This window comes from Nerophis lumbriciformis, linkage group LG03 (genome assembly GCF_033978685.3).
Source record: "Nerophis lumbriciformis linkage group LG03, RoL_Nlum_v2.1, whole genome shotgun sequence".
In the NCBI taxonomy this organism is placed as follows: Eukaryota; Metazoa; Chordata; class Actinopteri; order Syngnathiformes; family Syngnathidae; genus Nerophis; species Nerophis lumbriciformis.
Window position 1 is genome coordinate 28,960,001 of NC_084550.2, and position 15,000 is coordinate 28,975,000.

The 15,000-nt window shown below is 40.0% G+C and overlaps 1 protein-coding gene across 1 annotated transcript in view; it reads left to right on the plus strand.

Moving 5' to 3' along the window:
* LOC133582374 (cysteine-rich secretory protein LCCL domain-containing 1-like) overlaps positions 1-15,000 on the plus strand; it is a 40,769-nt gene that overhangs the window by 23,779 nt on the left and 1,990 nt on the right. The window contains exons 6-13 of the mRNA XM_061936532.2: positions 1,194-1,364; positions 1,434-1,494; positions 1,578-1,644; positions 4,037-4,167; positions 10,974-11,017; positions 11,131-11,203; positions 11,268-11,337; positions 14,290-14,423. Coding sequence (XP_061792516.2) covers positions 1,194-1,364; positions 1,434-1,494; positions 1,578-1,644; positions 4,037-4,167; positions 10,974-11,017; positions 11,131-11,203; positions 11,268-11,337; positions 14,290-14,423 — 751 coding nt within the window. The remainder of the gene's footprint in view (positions 1-1,193; positions 1,365-1,433; positions 1,495-1,577; positions 1,645-4,036; positions 4,168-10,973; positions 11,018-11,130; positions 11,204-11,267; positions 11,338-14,289; positions 14,424-15,000) is intronic.

Sequence of the window (15,000 nt, forward strand, 5' to 3'; positions counted from 1 at the left end):
AGTCACATCTGACCACAGAACTTTCCTCCAGAACAGGCCTGGGCAATTATTTGACTCGGGGGGCCATATTTAGATAAAAAAGTGTGTCTGGGGGCCGGTATATCTATTTTTAGGAACACTAATACAAAACCTCACAATAATGATTGAAAGCTAAAGACGTTATGACAGACCGCCTTAAAAAAATGGAATGGAATTTGACATTTTTTTACTAAATGAGACACCCAGATTGTACATGGAAATAAAGAATGTGGGATTTACAATATTAACTATGAAGGATAAAACACTGAATATTGACAACATATTTTACAATCAACCGAAACACAACCAAAAATGCAACAAACATAGTGAAATATGAACGCCAAGGGTAAAACAAACCCACCTACAATCTGAGGTATCTCATAGTGACCAAAGTAACTAATTAGATGACCATAGTAACTAGTATATCATGCAGATTCCAAACATTGAAAGACTTAGTACAGTTGAAGATTCACGGTTATTAGAAAACATGAGTGCACATCATAATGGCAGTTACACTTTCCATCTAAAACAATTATTTAGGAATGTCCGGCGGGCCAGATTGAAAAGCTCAACGGGCCGCATGCGGCCCCCGGGCCTTAATTTGCCCAGGTCTGCTCCAGAAGGTCTTATCTTTGTCCATGTGATGTTAGATGAAACAAAAATGGAGCTGTTTGGCCACAATACCCAGCAATATGTTTGGAGGAGAAAAGGTGAGGCCTTTAATCCCAGTAACACCATTCCTACCGTCACACATGGTGGTGGTAGTATTATGCTCTGGGCCTGTTTTGCTCAGAGAGTAAATGGGACAATGAAAAGGGAGGATTAGCTCCAAATTCTTCAGGACAAGCTAAAATCATCAGCCCGGAGGTTGGGTCTTGGGCGCAGTTGGGTGTTCCAACAGGACAATGACCCCAAACACACCTCAAAGGTGGTAAAGGAATGGCTAAATCAGGCTAGAATGAAGGTTTTAGAATGGCCTTCCCAAAGTCCTGACTTAAAGGTGTGGACAATGCTGAAGAAACAAGTCCATGTCAGAAAAGCCACACATTTAGCTGAACTGCACCAATTTCCATATGGTTACATGTCCTAACAGCAACATATAGTAAATCAACGTTTCACATAGAATTGTACTTCAGTGACAAAAGTCCAACATGACATGGTAGTGATATTGTCAGACGGAGGTGTGGACAGGCGTCCTGCTCCGGAGACAGAGGAGACCAACTACATTGAACCAGAACCGGATGCCGTGAGAGAGAGGGAGCCCCAACCCAGGGCCCAGACGCCAAAGCCCTCACAACCCTCAGAGGACGTTGACAGGAACCGAGTGGTCAGCACTGAGCAGATGTGTAAGGAATGTTCCTTACCATATTCCATTATGTGAGCATGATCAACTCTCAGGCGTGTTCTTCTTGCAGCCCAGCAGGTGGACTGTGACACCAAGCTGAGAGATCGCTGCAAAGGTACACCATGCAACAGGTACGTTCATCAGGTACTGGTCCCTCTGATCACTAAGCACTGCAGTTCTACAACACTTGACTGTTTGTACTGACTCTGCCTAGATACGAGTGTCCACCCGGCTGCCTTCACGCACATGGAAAAGTGGTTGGGAACACATTTTACGACATGGTAAATGATGGCCAACGATGATGCAATCCTTGTATTGTACAGTGGAACTCCTTTAACCAAGTCATCAAGTCCTTGGTCCACCGCGGTCTTCTCATGGCTAAAAAGTGTCCTCTCCAGCAGACGTCGACCGTCTTTTTGACTTTGACTGCATGTTAAGTAACTAATATACATACACTATATTGCCAAAAGTATTTGGCCACCTGCCTTGACTCCCATATGAACTAGAAGTGCCATCCCATTCCTAACCCATAGGCTTCAATATGACCTTTTGCAGCTATTACAGCTGCAACTCTTCTGGGAAGGCTGTCCACAAGGTTGCGGAGTGTCTTTATAGCAATTTTCCACCATTCTTCCAAAAGCGCATTGGTGAGGTCACACACTGATGTTGGTGGAGAAGATCTGGCTCTCAGTCTCTGGTCTAATTCATCCCCAAAGGTGTTCTATGGGGTTCAGGTCAGGACTCTGTGCAGGCCAGTCAAGTTCATCCACGCCAGACTCTGTCCTCCATGTTTTATGGACCTTGCTTTGTGAACTGGTGCACAGTCATGTTGGAAGAGGAAGGGGCCCGCTCCAAACTGTTCCCACAAGGTTGGGAGCATGGAATTGTCCAAAATGTTTTGGTATCCTGGAGCATTCAAAGTTCCTTTCACTGGAACTAACTCCTGAAAAACCACCCCACACCATAATTCCTCCCCCACCAAATTTCACACTCAGCAAAATGCAGTCCGAAATGTAGCGTTCTCCTGGCAACCTCCAAACCCAGACTGGTCCATCAGATTGCCAGATGGAAAAGCGTGATTCATCAGTCCAGAGAAGGCGTCTTCACTGTTTTAGAGTCCAGTGGCGAAGGGCTTTACACCACTGCATCCCACGCTTTCCATTGGACTTGGTGATGATGAAACCCATTCCGTGAAGCTCTCTGCGTACTGTACGTGGGCTAATTGGAAAGTCACATGAAGTTTGGAGCTCTGTAGCAACTGACTGTGCAGAAAGTCTTTGCACTATGCAGACACTCTGTCAGTTTACGTGGTGGCTGAGTTACTGTTGTTCCCAAACTCTTCACTTTTCTTGTAATAAAGCCGACAGTTGACTTTGGAATATTTAGGAGCGAGGAAATTTCACGACTGGATTTGTTGCACAGGTGGCCTCCCATGACAGTTCCACGCTGGAAATCACCGAGAGCGGCCCATTCTTTTACAAATGTTTGTAGAAACAGTCTCCATGCCCAAGTGCTTGATTTGATACACCTGTGGCCGGGCCAAGTGATTAGTGATTCTCATAATTTGGATGGCTGGCTAAATACTTTTGGCAATATAGTGTATGTTGTTCCAAGACCTGTATGTACCTTTCAGCATTAATGGTGCCTTCACAGATGTGTAAGTTACCCATGTCTTGGCCACTAATACACCCCCATACCATCACACATGCTGCCTTTTACACTTTCACCCTAGAACAATCCGGATGGTTCCTCTCCTCTTTGGTCCGGAGGACACGACATCCAGTTTCCTAAAACAATTTGAAATGTGGACTCGTCAGGCCACGGAACACTTTTCCACTTTGCATCAGTCCATCTTAGATGAGCTCGGGTCCAGCGAAGCATTTCTGGGTGTTGTTGATAAATGGCTGTGGCTTTGCATAGTAGAGTTTTAACTTGCACTTACAGATGTAGCGACCAACTGTAGTTACTGGCAGTGGTTTTCTGAAGTGTTCCTGAGCCCATTAGGTGATATCCTTTACACACTGATGTCGCTTTTTGATGCAGGGATCCAAGGTGCGTGATATCATGGCTTACGTGCAGTGATTTCTCCACATACTCTGAACCTTTTGATGATATCACGGAGCGTAGATGGTGAAATCCCTAAACTCCTTGCAATAGCTGGTTGAGAAATGTTGTTCTTAAACAATTTGCTCAGGCATTTGTTGACAAAGTGGTGACCCTCGCCCCATCCTTGTTTGTGAATGACTGAGCATTTCACAGAAGCCGCTTTTATACCCAATTATGGCACCCACCTGTTCCCAATTAGCCTGTTCACCTGTGGATGTTCCAAATAAGTCTTTGATGAGCATTCCTCAACTTTCTCACTCTTTTTTGCCACTTGTGCCAGCTTATTTTGAAAAATCAAATTCCAAATGAGCTAATATTTGCAAAAAATAACAGTTTACCAGTTGGAACGTTAAATATCTTGTCTTTGCAGTCTATTTAATTGAATATAAGTTGAAACTCCAGGGTGTTTAGTTAGGTGTTAACATGTGTTTCAAAAAGCTGGTTTTAACCGTATTCATGCGATCATTTCCATTTTTTTCCAAGAGCATGTAACCTTAGTGAGCGTCGAGCATGTGAAGGAACATCGGTTGGACCTTTTTAAAAGTGGCAGTGTATTTTCTGACCCAGCAATCCAGTGTGTGTGGCGCGGCGCTGCATGCGGGCGTGATCGACAACGATGGAGGATGGCTGGATGTTACCCGACTGGGTAGAAAACAACACTTTTCCAAATCATACAAGAATGGAATTCAGTCGATTGGGTAGGAACTTGTATTTTCTGTCAAAAGTCGACTAACTTCTTTTCGAGTGTTGCAGCAGAGGTGGATAGAGTAGTCCTAAGAGTGCTTCTCAATTAGTTTTTGTTACGCCCCCTCCTAGCAATAAGGACTATAACTGTAAGCCGCGACTATAAATCGTATCATTCGTCCATCAAATTGTCATGAATACACCTCTGCATAACATTGTGTCCTTTTTAACATTAAAGAAAACTAAAATAGGTCAACTTAAAACAAAGAATAACTTTATTAACATTGTTTTATTACTCTGTAACAGAAAAAATGTAAAGTGCATCAATTTGCCTGGACTAAAAAAATAAAACATTTTTGACTGACGGAAAACAACATGAATAAACTCAATAAATAATACATTTAAATTGAACACTTTAACCTACAAAACAAAAATGACTAAAAACGTGTTTATTTTTATTTGTAAATAAAAATGAGGAAATCAGGATTATTGTTTACAATGACCACGTTTTGTAGTGCACAGCTTTTCGAAAGGGTTTGAGCAGGATACTGATAAAGCACGTTCCCTGGGGTCCCAATTTATTTTTAATAAATTTGCAACATTAAAAAAAAAAAAGCGTTTCACATTGTAATTATGGGGTATTATGTGTAGAACTTTAAGGGAAAAAATTAATTTATTCAGTTTTGTTTATTTGGGTCATATAATCACCCATTTTGTGTGATCAATTTAACAGCACAGATTATACATATTAACAATCATACACACAAAAAAAGAAAAAGGAATAGGCTGAAGCCAAGGCTTATATTTGCGCCGCCTATACATTCACTAAAAATTAAGATTACCTGGAACATCAACGTTCAAAAAATCAATGGGATGAAAGTAATCGTTGCTATATTTTATATTTTCCATTATTTCCATTATAAGGATTTCTTAAACCTTAAAGAACAACTCATCACTGAGCTTGTTCCACCATTTAACTCCTAAAACTGAAATACATTTGTATTTTATATTGCTTCTTACTTTACATATTTCAAAAATCAACATCCCCGTAAATGATAGTTTTCTCCTCTTAATTTAAAAAACTTAAGAATACAAGCTGGAAGGCTGTTGTTCTTCACTCGAAACACCATTTCTATTGTTTTTAAAAACACAATATCTGAACATTTTAACACATTAGAACTTATGAATAATGGATTGGTAGTTTCATAGTAGCACGCTTGGTGTATTATTCTAATTACCGTATTTTTCGGAGTATAAGTCGCTCCGAAATATAAGTCGCACCGGCCGAAAATGCATAATAAAGAAGGAAAAAAAAAACATATATAAGTCGCACTGGAGTATAAGTCGGATTTTTGGGGGAAATGTGAATTATATTTTATTTTTGTGAATTATATTTATATAGCGCTTTTCTCTAGTGACTCAAAGCGCTTTACATAGTGAAACCCAATATCTAAGTTACATTTAAACCAGTGTGGGTGGCACTGAGAGCAGATGGGTAAAGTGTCTTGCCCAAGGACACAACGGCAGTGACTAGGATGGCGGAAGCGAGGATTGAACCTGCAACCCTTAAGTTGCTGGCACAGCCGCTCTACCAACCGAGCTATACCGCCCCAATGTATTTGATAAAAGCCAACAGCAAGAATAGACATTTGAAAGGCAATTTAAAATAAATCAAGAATAGTGAACAACAGGCTGAATAAGTGTACGTTATATGAGGCATAAATAACCAACTGGTATGTTAACGTAACATATTATGGTAAGAGTCATTCAAATAACTATAACATATAGAACATGCTATACGTTTACCAAACAATCTGTCACTCCTAATCGCTAAATCCCATGAAATCTTATACGTCTAGTCCAGGGGTCGGCAACCTTTACCAGTCAAAGAGCCATTTTGACGAGTTTCACAAATTAAAGATAACAATGGGAGCCACAAAAAATTTTTGAAATTTAAAATGAAATAACACTGCATAATACGTTTTTTTTTTTGCTTTGTGCTATGTATAAATCAGGGGTCTCAGACACGCTGCCCATACCTTAATATGGAATTTGAATGCTGGTGCGGCACGCGGGTTTTATATGAATGGCGCTTGTCAGCGTCATGCGTGCCGTGATGGTACAGCATATAGCACCCACTACAACCTGCGTGCCTGATCAGCCACACCTTGTATGGGGCTTCCGTTTGTTCACGTAGGTGACAGCAAGGCATACATAGACAGACAACATTCTCTTATTATTATAATCAAATGATAGCAGTCATTTCCATTTCCAATATAAGTGTTTAGGCCCACTTACAATGACAATAACAACAAATATTGTTTTTCATGAACTGTGTACTTGTATTGTTTGTCTGGGTGGAGGTCCTGCTTTGGAAATAATTGGTACCCCTTTCAGACATTGCATTTAGTTCCCATTAAAACATTCACATGTTGCACAATGAGATATAAGCAGGGGATCATGTGTACATTCCTGCAACTTCCTGTTTGTAAAAAATATATTTTTATTAGTATTTATTTAATATACTAACAGCATTTAATGATTAATATTTATAAATTAAGATTCCTAATAAATGACACTAGAATAAGCACACATTTGATTGGTAAATCATAGTGTAACGACCTGGAATTACACTTTATGTGTGGTGTTGGAGTTGTCCGACTTTTTGTGTGGCTGTAAACGCATCACTGGCTCAGTGCCATATGTGCAAGTGTTGGCGCACGTGAGAAAGAGCGAGCGGCAGCTGTTGATAAAACAAAGTTACTTTTGGTCTGGTTTGTACTGCAGAAAATGACCACTTTTGCTAGATATAATTTTTTTTACTAATGTTTTGGTGATGTGTTTATGGCCGACAATAAAGAGTTTTGCTCAGTAAAGTGATGGATGGAATTCATGTCCTCAAAGCGTCTCGACAGACGTTACAATATTTGAACAATGATGACGAAAACGGTTTTCTCTGTCGTGTCCGTGTCGTGTCAAAAATTGTTATGCGCTTATTTTTTTATTTGATTTTGTGCGTGGCATAGATTTGCCGTGCGCAGAGGACGCTTGAGCAGTGCACAATTGCACAGGCGCGCTCCTGAGAGGGAACGTTGCTGCCAATTCTCTTATATACTCTTTCATTCTAGACTTCTAGAGTGTTTGATTATCACATCACTCTAAATGTATAGACTATAAAGTTCACAAACATAAAGAGGGATCCTAGTGGGCCAGGCCAATTTTTCCTTATCTCTAAACTAAAACTGGGGAAATGTGGAGAGTCTTCTGGGCTTCAGACATGATTTTGTATCAGAATTACTTGAGGAAGAAAATGCCTGGTTAGGCTTTGTGTATGTAGTGTGTGCCTTTCTTGGTTTACATCTATGCTGTTATTATGCTGTTTGTTACTTATGTACGTATATGTTGCAGCTATTTAAAATAGTTTTGTCAATTTGTTCTGGCCAGAAACAAATTGGTCTTTGTAACATATCTTTGTCTTTGTGTGTTGTATGTAGACCACATGGCTTAGCAGAGTTCAGTGATGCAAATGCGTGTCAAGTTGATCAACACATTGTATTATTCTCCAGTGCAATAACAGTACTGAAATGAAGGCTAAAAGGGCATTAATGGGAGCTCAAAAAAAAAAAAAAAAGACAAAAAGAAGTAACTAGTTACTTTTCACAGTAACGCATTACTTTTTGGTGTAAGTAACTGAGTTAGTAACTGAGTTACTTTTGAAATGAAGTAACTAGTAACTGTAACTAGTTACTGCTTTTCAGTAACTAACCCAACACTGCACATAAGTCACTCCTGAGTATAAGTCGCAAACTATGAAAAAAACTGCGACTTATAGTCCGAAAAATACGGTACCTTTTTTTGAAGTTTAATTATCGGGTCTATGTTTGTTTTATAAACATTTCCCCAAACTTCAACACAATATGTTAGATATGGAAAAATAAAATAATAATATAACTTATGCAGACATTTCTTATTCAGCATGTGTCTTACTTTATACAGAATAGCAATGGATTTGGATATTTTTCCCTTTATATATTCAACATACTTTATAATCAATTATTATTCCCAAGAACTTAGTTTCATATACTCTATCAATTCAATTTCCACTTGATCTAATTTTGCTTCACAATTTGTCCTTGCACCACTAAACACCATCAATTTAATCTTTACTTATTAATATCAAACCTTTTTTTTTTTAGCTCAACCTCTATTATCCTCAACACTTCCTTCAAGTCTTCTCCTGAACAATATACTTTTGTATCATCTGCAAACATAATACATTTCAATGTATTACATACTGAACAAATATCCTTTAAATAAAGTATGAATATCTTAGGTCCCAATACCGAGCCACAAATCACTCTTCTTGGCTGTGATTTAGTCTTATTAATTTCCACATATTGAGATCTATTACCTCCAGCGCCCCCCGCGACCCCAAAGGGAATAAGTGGTAGAAAATGGATGGATGGATGGAGATCTATTACTTAAATAACTACTTAACCACTGTTGTGAAACACCTCTTCTGCCATAGTTTTACCATTTTGGAATAAGGCCGTAACATAACAAAATACAACTTACCGCAATGTGTTTTTTTCAATTGGAAGTGGAATTGTTGTAGGCCTAAACTCCTACCGAGACAGATGATGATATAAATGTTTGTTTTCATAGTTTTTAAGTAAACATTAAGATGTCACTTTTTACAGTGTGGGGCCGAGAGTGCAGTCACGTGACTACCAGGCACTGTTTGATTGGTGAATTGGAGTCAGAGTTCACCAGTGCTTACCTCTGATTGGTGGAACAGAGTCACGTGACAGTGCCGGCTGGAAGAAGTCTGTAACAGCCAATATGTTGTCTCAATATATTATAAATAAAAGTAGCGATCTGAATGAAACTCAATAACAAAGTAGACACATTACTAAAATAAAATACAATATTCATTTATGTAACAATATGTAAACACATTGTGCACGGCAAGTCACATGAACTAGCATGCTAACGCTAACTAGCTACTCGTTAGCTAGCTTAATGAGAACATGAATACAGCACGCATTACAGACGTTGTATTTAAACTTGTACAATCACATTGTTGTCTAACAAACAACCATTCGTTTGTACAAAGTGAAATTACAAGCTTTAGATGTGGAAAAACTCTCGCTAGTAGAACCAATCTCGGACGTCTCCGTAAAACCGGAAGTGACTATTGCATGACGTCACCGCACCGGAAGTGACGTCTGTAAACCCCCGTTTTGGTTTTAAAAAAATAGTTATAACTTCACTTTAAAACGCTATCTACCGCTAAAAACCAAAAATCTGTGAAAACTATGATGCTATGCTCCAAATTTAAACTATTTACAGTACTTGGGTGAGCCTATAACAATATAGTCACGATCAAATGTTTGATTGATTGAAACTTTTATTAGTAGATTGCACAGTACAGTACATATTCCGTACAATTGACTACTAAATGGTAACAACCCAATAAGTTTTTCAACTTGTTTAAGTTGGGGTGCATACACTTGTAAAGAACATCATGTCATGGCTGTCTTGACATTACAATCATTTCTACAACTCCTATTTTTTTGTGATAGAGTGATTGGAGCACATACTTGTTGGTCACAAAAAACATTCATGAAGTTTGCTTCTTTTATGAATTTATTATGGCTCTACTGAAAATGGGACCTGACAAAGATAAGACCTTCTGGAGGAAAGTTCTGTGGTCAGATGAGCCATAATAAATTCATAAAAAAAGCAAACTTCATGAATGTTTTTTGTGACCAACAAGTATGTGCTCCAATCACTACATCACAAAAAAATAATAATGATTGTATAGTCAAGACAGCCATGACATCATGTTCATCACTTTTGACCACCACTGTATATATACTTCACATTCTACTATAATTACTTTATTGAATTAACACCCCCCCAGCAATGTATTTGTACTTGTTTTAATCTTCCTTGTTTATATGTTTGTTTGTAAATGTTGAACTTTATAAATAAAGGTGTATATTTATTAAAATAAATAAATAATAATAATTAAAAAAAACAAAAAACTTTTTGGCTTTAGCATGAGAAATATTTTTAAATTATTTGCATATAAAAAGGAAAGATGCTAAACATATTTAAATACTCAAATAACAACAAAATGTCTCCTATGGAGTTAGAACAAGGAGTGTTTTATCTTTGCAAAAAATACTCAAGCAAAAGTAAAAAGTATGTTGCAATTAAACTCCTCTGACAAGTAGAATGTATGTGTCAGGTTCAAACACTGATGACATCTATTAAACAAGACAAGAAGCAAAGAATCAAACAGAGGCAAAATTACATTTTTGCTCAATTGAGGAGAAACGTGTCAACCTGTAACCTCTTACAGTGTCACCCACGCTCTGGCGAAAGATTGTACGCCACCTCTTTTTATTTGGATTTTCCCTGTTTACATAACAACATCTGTTTCTAAAGGATTGGGGAGTATGTAAACAGTCATTGTTCTCGGTCACATTAACACAAAAGAAAAAGATGCCTTGGGCTTGGGCTAGTCCTGGATTCAGCTTGAGCAGGTCTTCGATGACCATAGATAACCCCCTCCCGTCTCCTCCCATCGTACACAATGGAATTTTCCAAGCCTTTGACTTGGTGCAACAAAGACAGCCTCTTGTCTCAGAGAACGGAAAGTTTTTTGATAATTTACATACAAATTTTCTGACAGTATGCGAAAAGTTAGTAAAGTAAATCTAACAGAGTAAATGTAAATACCCACCTCTGTGTTGCAGTCAGGCCATAATGTGGGAAATGATGCTTATTAATGATTGTTTTAATGTCACAGGAAGAACAGAAGTGCCAATTCCTTCAAGATAGAATCGGTTCCTGGTAAGAAGCCTTCTTCACAGAAAGAAGTATTTGTATAATGTACAAGTATTTGTATGTTGTACATGTATTTGTATGTTGTACATGTATTTATATGCTGTACTGTTTCCTTGCAGTGAAGGCGGTGACGTGTGACACCACCGTGGCGTCGTACTGTCCCTTTAAGAAGCCCGTGCGACACTGCCCCAGGTAACCTCTCAGTGTTCGCCAGCCTGATGACCTCATTCATTTTGGAAAATGTTTTTTTTTTCAGGTTGTATTGTCCCAGAAACTGTCTACGTGAGAGTCAAGGCAGAGTCGTCGGAAGTAAATATTACTTTGATGTAAGCTATTCAAACATTTTCATAACATTAGATCAAAAGTGTACATACACGTTTGCTTCTTTTATGAATTTATTATGGGTCTACTGAAAATGTGAGGGTCAAAAGTATACATACAGCAATGTTAATATTTGCTTACATGTCCCTTGGCAAGTTTACCTGCAATAAGGCACTTTTGGTAGTCATCCACAAGCTTCTGCTTGACCACTTGACCACTAAATTGCTGCAGTTCAGCTAAATGTGTTGCTTTTCTGACATGGACTTGTTTCTTCAGCATTGTCCACACCTTTAAGTCAGGACTTTGGGAAGGCCATTCTAAAACCGTCATGATCCGTGGTCCGAATCATGTTTTTGTTATGTTCTGTTAGTTTTGGACTCTTTTAGATCCTGTTTGACACCTGAGTTTGTTTACCATGGCTACTTATGATTTTCACCTGCCTCTGGCGTTCGGGACGCCCACCTGCTTCTAATCAGAGGACTATTTAAGCCTGCCTTTGCCAGTCAGTCGTCCGGGGCGTCATTATTGGTTTCATGCCACAGTTTCGTGTTTTTTCTATGCCATAGTTAATGCTAGTTGTTTCATGCCACAGTTTGGTGAGGTTCATGTCTATAGTTTCCTGTCCTAAGTTTTTGCCTTAGCTTCCGCGTGCGACAGGCACGCTTGCCTTCGCGTTGTTTTCTGTTTTGTATCTCGTTGATTGTTTCTTAAAATTAAATCATGTTCCTACCTGCAAGTCCTATCCGGAGTCGTCCGTTTGCCTTCCTGGGAGCGAAAACCCTGCCGTGACAAAAACCTTCATTCTAGCCTGATTTAGCCATTCCTTTACCACTTCTGAGGTGTGTTTGGGGTCATTGTCCTGTTGGAACACCCAACTGCGCCCAAGACCCAACCTCCAGGCTGATGATTTTAGCTTGTCCTGAAGAATTTGGAGCTAATCCTCCTTTTTCATTTTCCCATTTAAAGCAGCAGTTCCATTGGCAGCAAAACAGGCCCAGAGCATAATACTACCACCACCATGCTTGACGGTAGGAATGGTGTTCCTGGGATTAAAGGCCTCACCTTTTCTCCTCCAAACATATTGCTGGGTATTGTGGCCAAACAGCTCCATTTTTGTTTCATCTGACCACAGAAATTTCTTCCAGAAGGTCTTATCTTTGGGCAGCACGGTGAAACAGGGGTTAGTGCATGTGCCTCACAATACAAAGGTCCTGAGTTCAATCCCGGGCTCGGGATCTTTCTGTGTGGAGTTTGCATGTTCTCCCCGTGACTGCGTGGGTTCCTTCCGGGTACTCCGGCTTCCTCCCACCTCCAAAGACATGCACCTGGGGATAGGCTCCTCCCACCTCCAAAGACATGCACCTGGGGATAGGCTCCTCCCACCTCCAAAGACATGCACCTGGGGATAGGCCCCTCCCACCTCCAAAGCCATGCACCTGGGGATAGGCCCCTCCCACCTCCAAAGACATGCACCTGGGGATAGGCCCCTCCCACCTCCAAAGACATGCACCTGGGGATAGGTTGATTGGCAACACTAAATGATCCCTAGTGTGTGAATGTGAGTGTGAATGTTGTCTGTCTATCCGTGTTGGCCCTGTGATGAGGTGGCGACTTGTCCAGGGTGTACACCGCCTTCTGCCCGAATGCAGCTGAGATCTGAGATAGGCTCCAGCACCCCCCGCGACCCCCAAAAGGACAAGCGGTAGAAAATGGATGGTTGGACGGGTCTTATCTTTGTCCATGTGATGCTAGAATGAAGGTTTTAGAATGGTCTTCCCAAAGTCCTGACTTAAAGGTGTGGACAATGCTGAAGAAACAAGTCCATGTCAGAAAAGCAACACATTTAGCTGAACTGCACCAATTTTGTGGTCAAAAATTCAAGCAGAAGATTGTGGATGGCTACCAAAAGCGCCTTATCACTATCACAAAAAAATAAGAGTTGTAGAAATGATTGGAAAGTCAAGACCAAGCCATGACATGATGTTCTTTACAAGTTTATGTACACTTTTGACCACCACTGTACCTTTCTACACTAGGGATGATGTTCGAAACTGGTTCTCCCGGTTGTTCGATAAGAAAAGAACCGATTCCATGGACTCGAATCCCTTTTTGAGAACCGGTTCCCGTCATCGAGGCCACTATAGTAAAGAAAAAGAGTTGGTTCTTTATTCGAATCCCTGGGAACGAATCCCGTCCCACAGGAAATGCCCTGTGTGACATCACAGGAAATGACGTAGCTCAGTCTAATGACTGAGCTACGTCATTTCCTGTGATGTCACACAAGCAGCAAAAATAATGGACCGGAAAAAACGCCTCAAGGCATGGCTATTCACCTATAGTGATCACAGAGACAGGTTGTTTTTGTGTTACTGTATATATTTGTTTTTCTGAAAAATCCCACTTAATATACTTTGGGTAACAACAGTCAATATTTATTTATTTTATTTTATTTTATTTCTTTAGGGGTGTAACAGTCAATATTTATTTATTTATTTTATTTTATTTTTTTCTTATAAAATAAAAGTGAGCTTTTGCTAAACCAAATGTTGTGTTTTTTTCCATATACAACAACCTATCTGGATTTGATAAGAGAGTCGCTAAGGAATCGGTTCGATAAGAGGATTCGATAATAGGCTCGAACTCGATCATTTCTTATCAAACATCATCCCTATCCTGCACTACTAACAACAACACTGCATGGGTGGTACACACCTGACTAACAACAACACTGCATGGGTGGTACACACCTGACATAACAACAACACTGCATGGGTGGTACACACCTGACTAACAATAACACTGCATGGGTGGTACACACCTGACTAACAACAACACTGCATGGGTGGTACACACCTGACTAACAACAACACTGCCTGGGTGGTACACACCTTACGTAACACCATACATTTCTTTTTGTTGAACTCTCTGGCCAACGTATTTGTGCCGGATTTCTCCAGAAATCCAGCATCTGCAGAGCAGCCATTCATGCCGGAGTCATCCAGAGTGAGTCTGGAGGTTACCTAGACGTGATGCCAGTGGAGCGCAGGAGGCAGCACAGCGGTAGTTCCCAAAACGGCATCACTTCAGAGAGGTATGCTAATATGTCCTTCGTACCTGAAGGGGACATTTTATTATATTAATCCACATTCAAACACATCCTAGTTTTCTGTCTAAGACATACTGGACATACTTTGTTTTAAAGTTTGCCGAAATTTTGCCCCACGGTCACTTTTATAACACGCTTTTTTGAGTCGGTCTGCAAAATGTTGGACTCCGAAGACGTTCCCAGATTGCAAATGAATCCACGCCCCACCCTCACTAAAGTACCACAACTCAAATGTAGTTGTCAGGTTCAAACAATGATGACGTCTATTAAACAAGACAAGAGGCTCAATATAGAGGAGAGTCGTCTGTACACTGTACCCTTGTGCAGATTCTCAGCACGCTCTGGCGAAAGATTGTACTCCTCCTTCTTTATTTGACTTACTCCAACCACATGACCACCGCTGCTTCCAGTGGGAAGTGGGTCGTAAACAGCGTTGCCTTTGGTTACCGAACAGGTAAGGAGAGGTCGTAAAATAGTTCCAAAAGACGTTCGTAAACCAGTTCAAAAAGGAGGTTCAAAAAGAGGTCGTCTGGAAATTGGGCAGATCCTGCTTTGAAGTCCT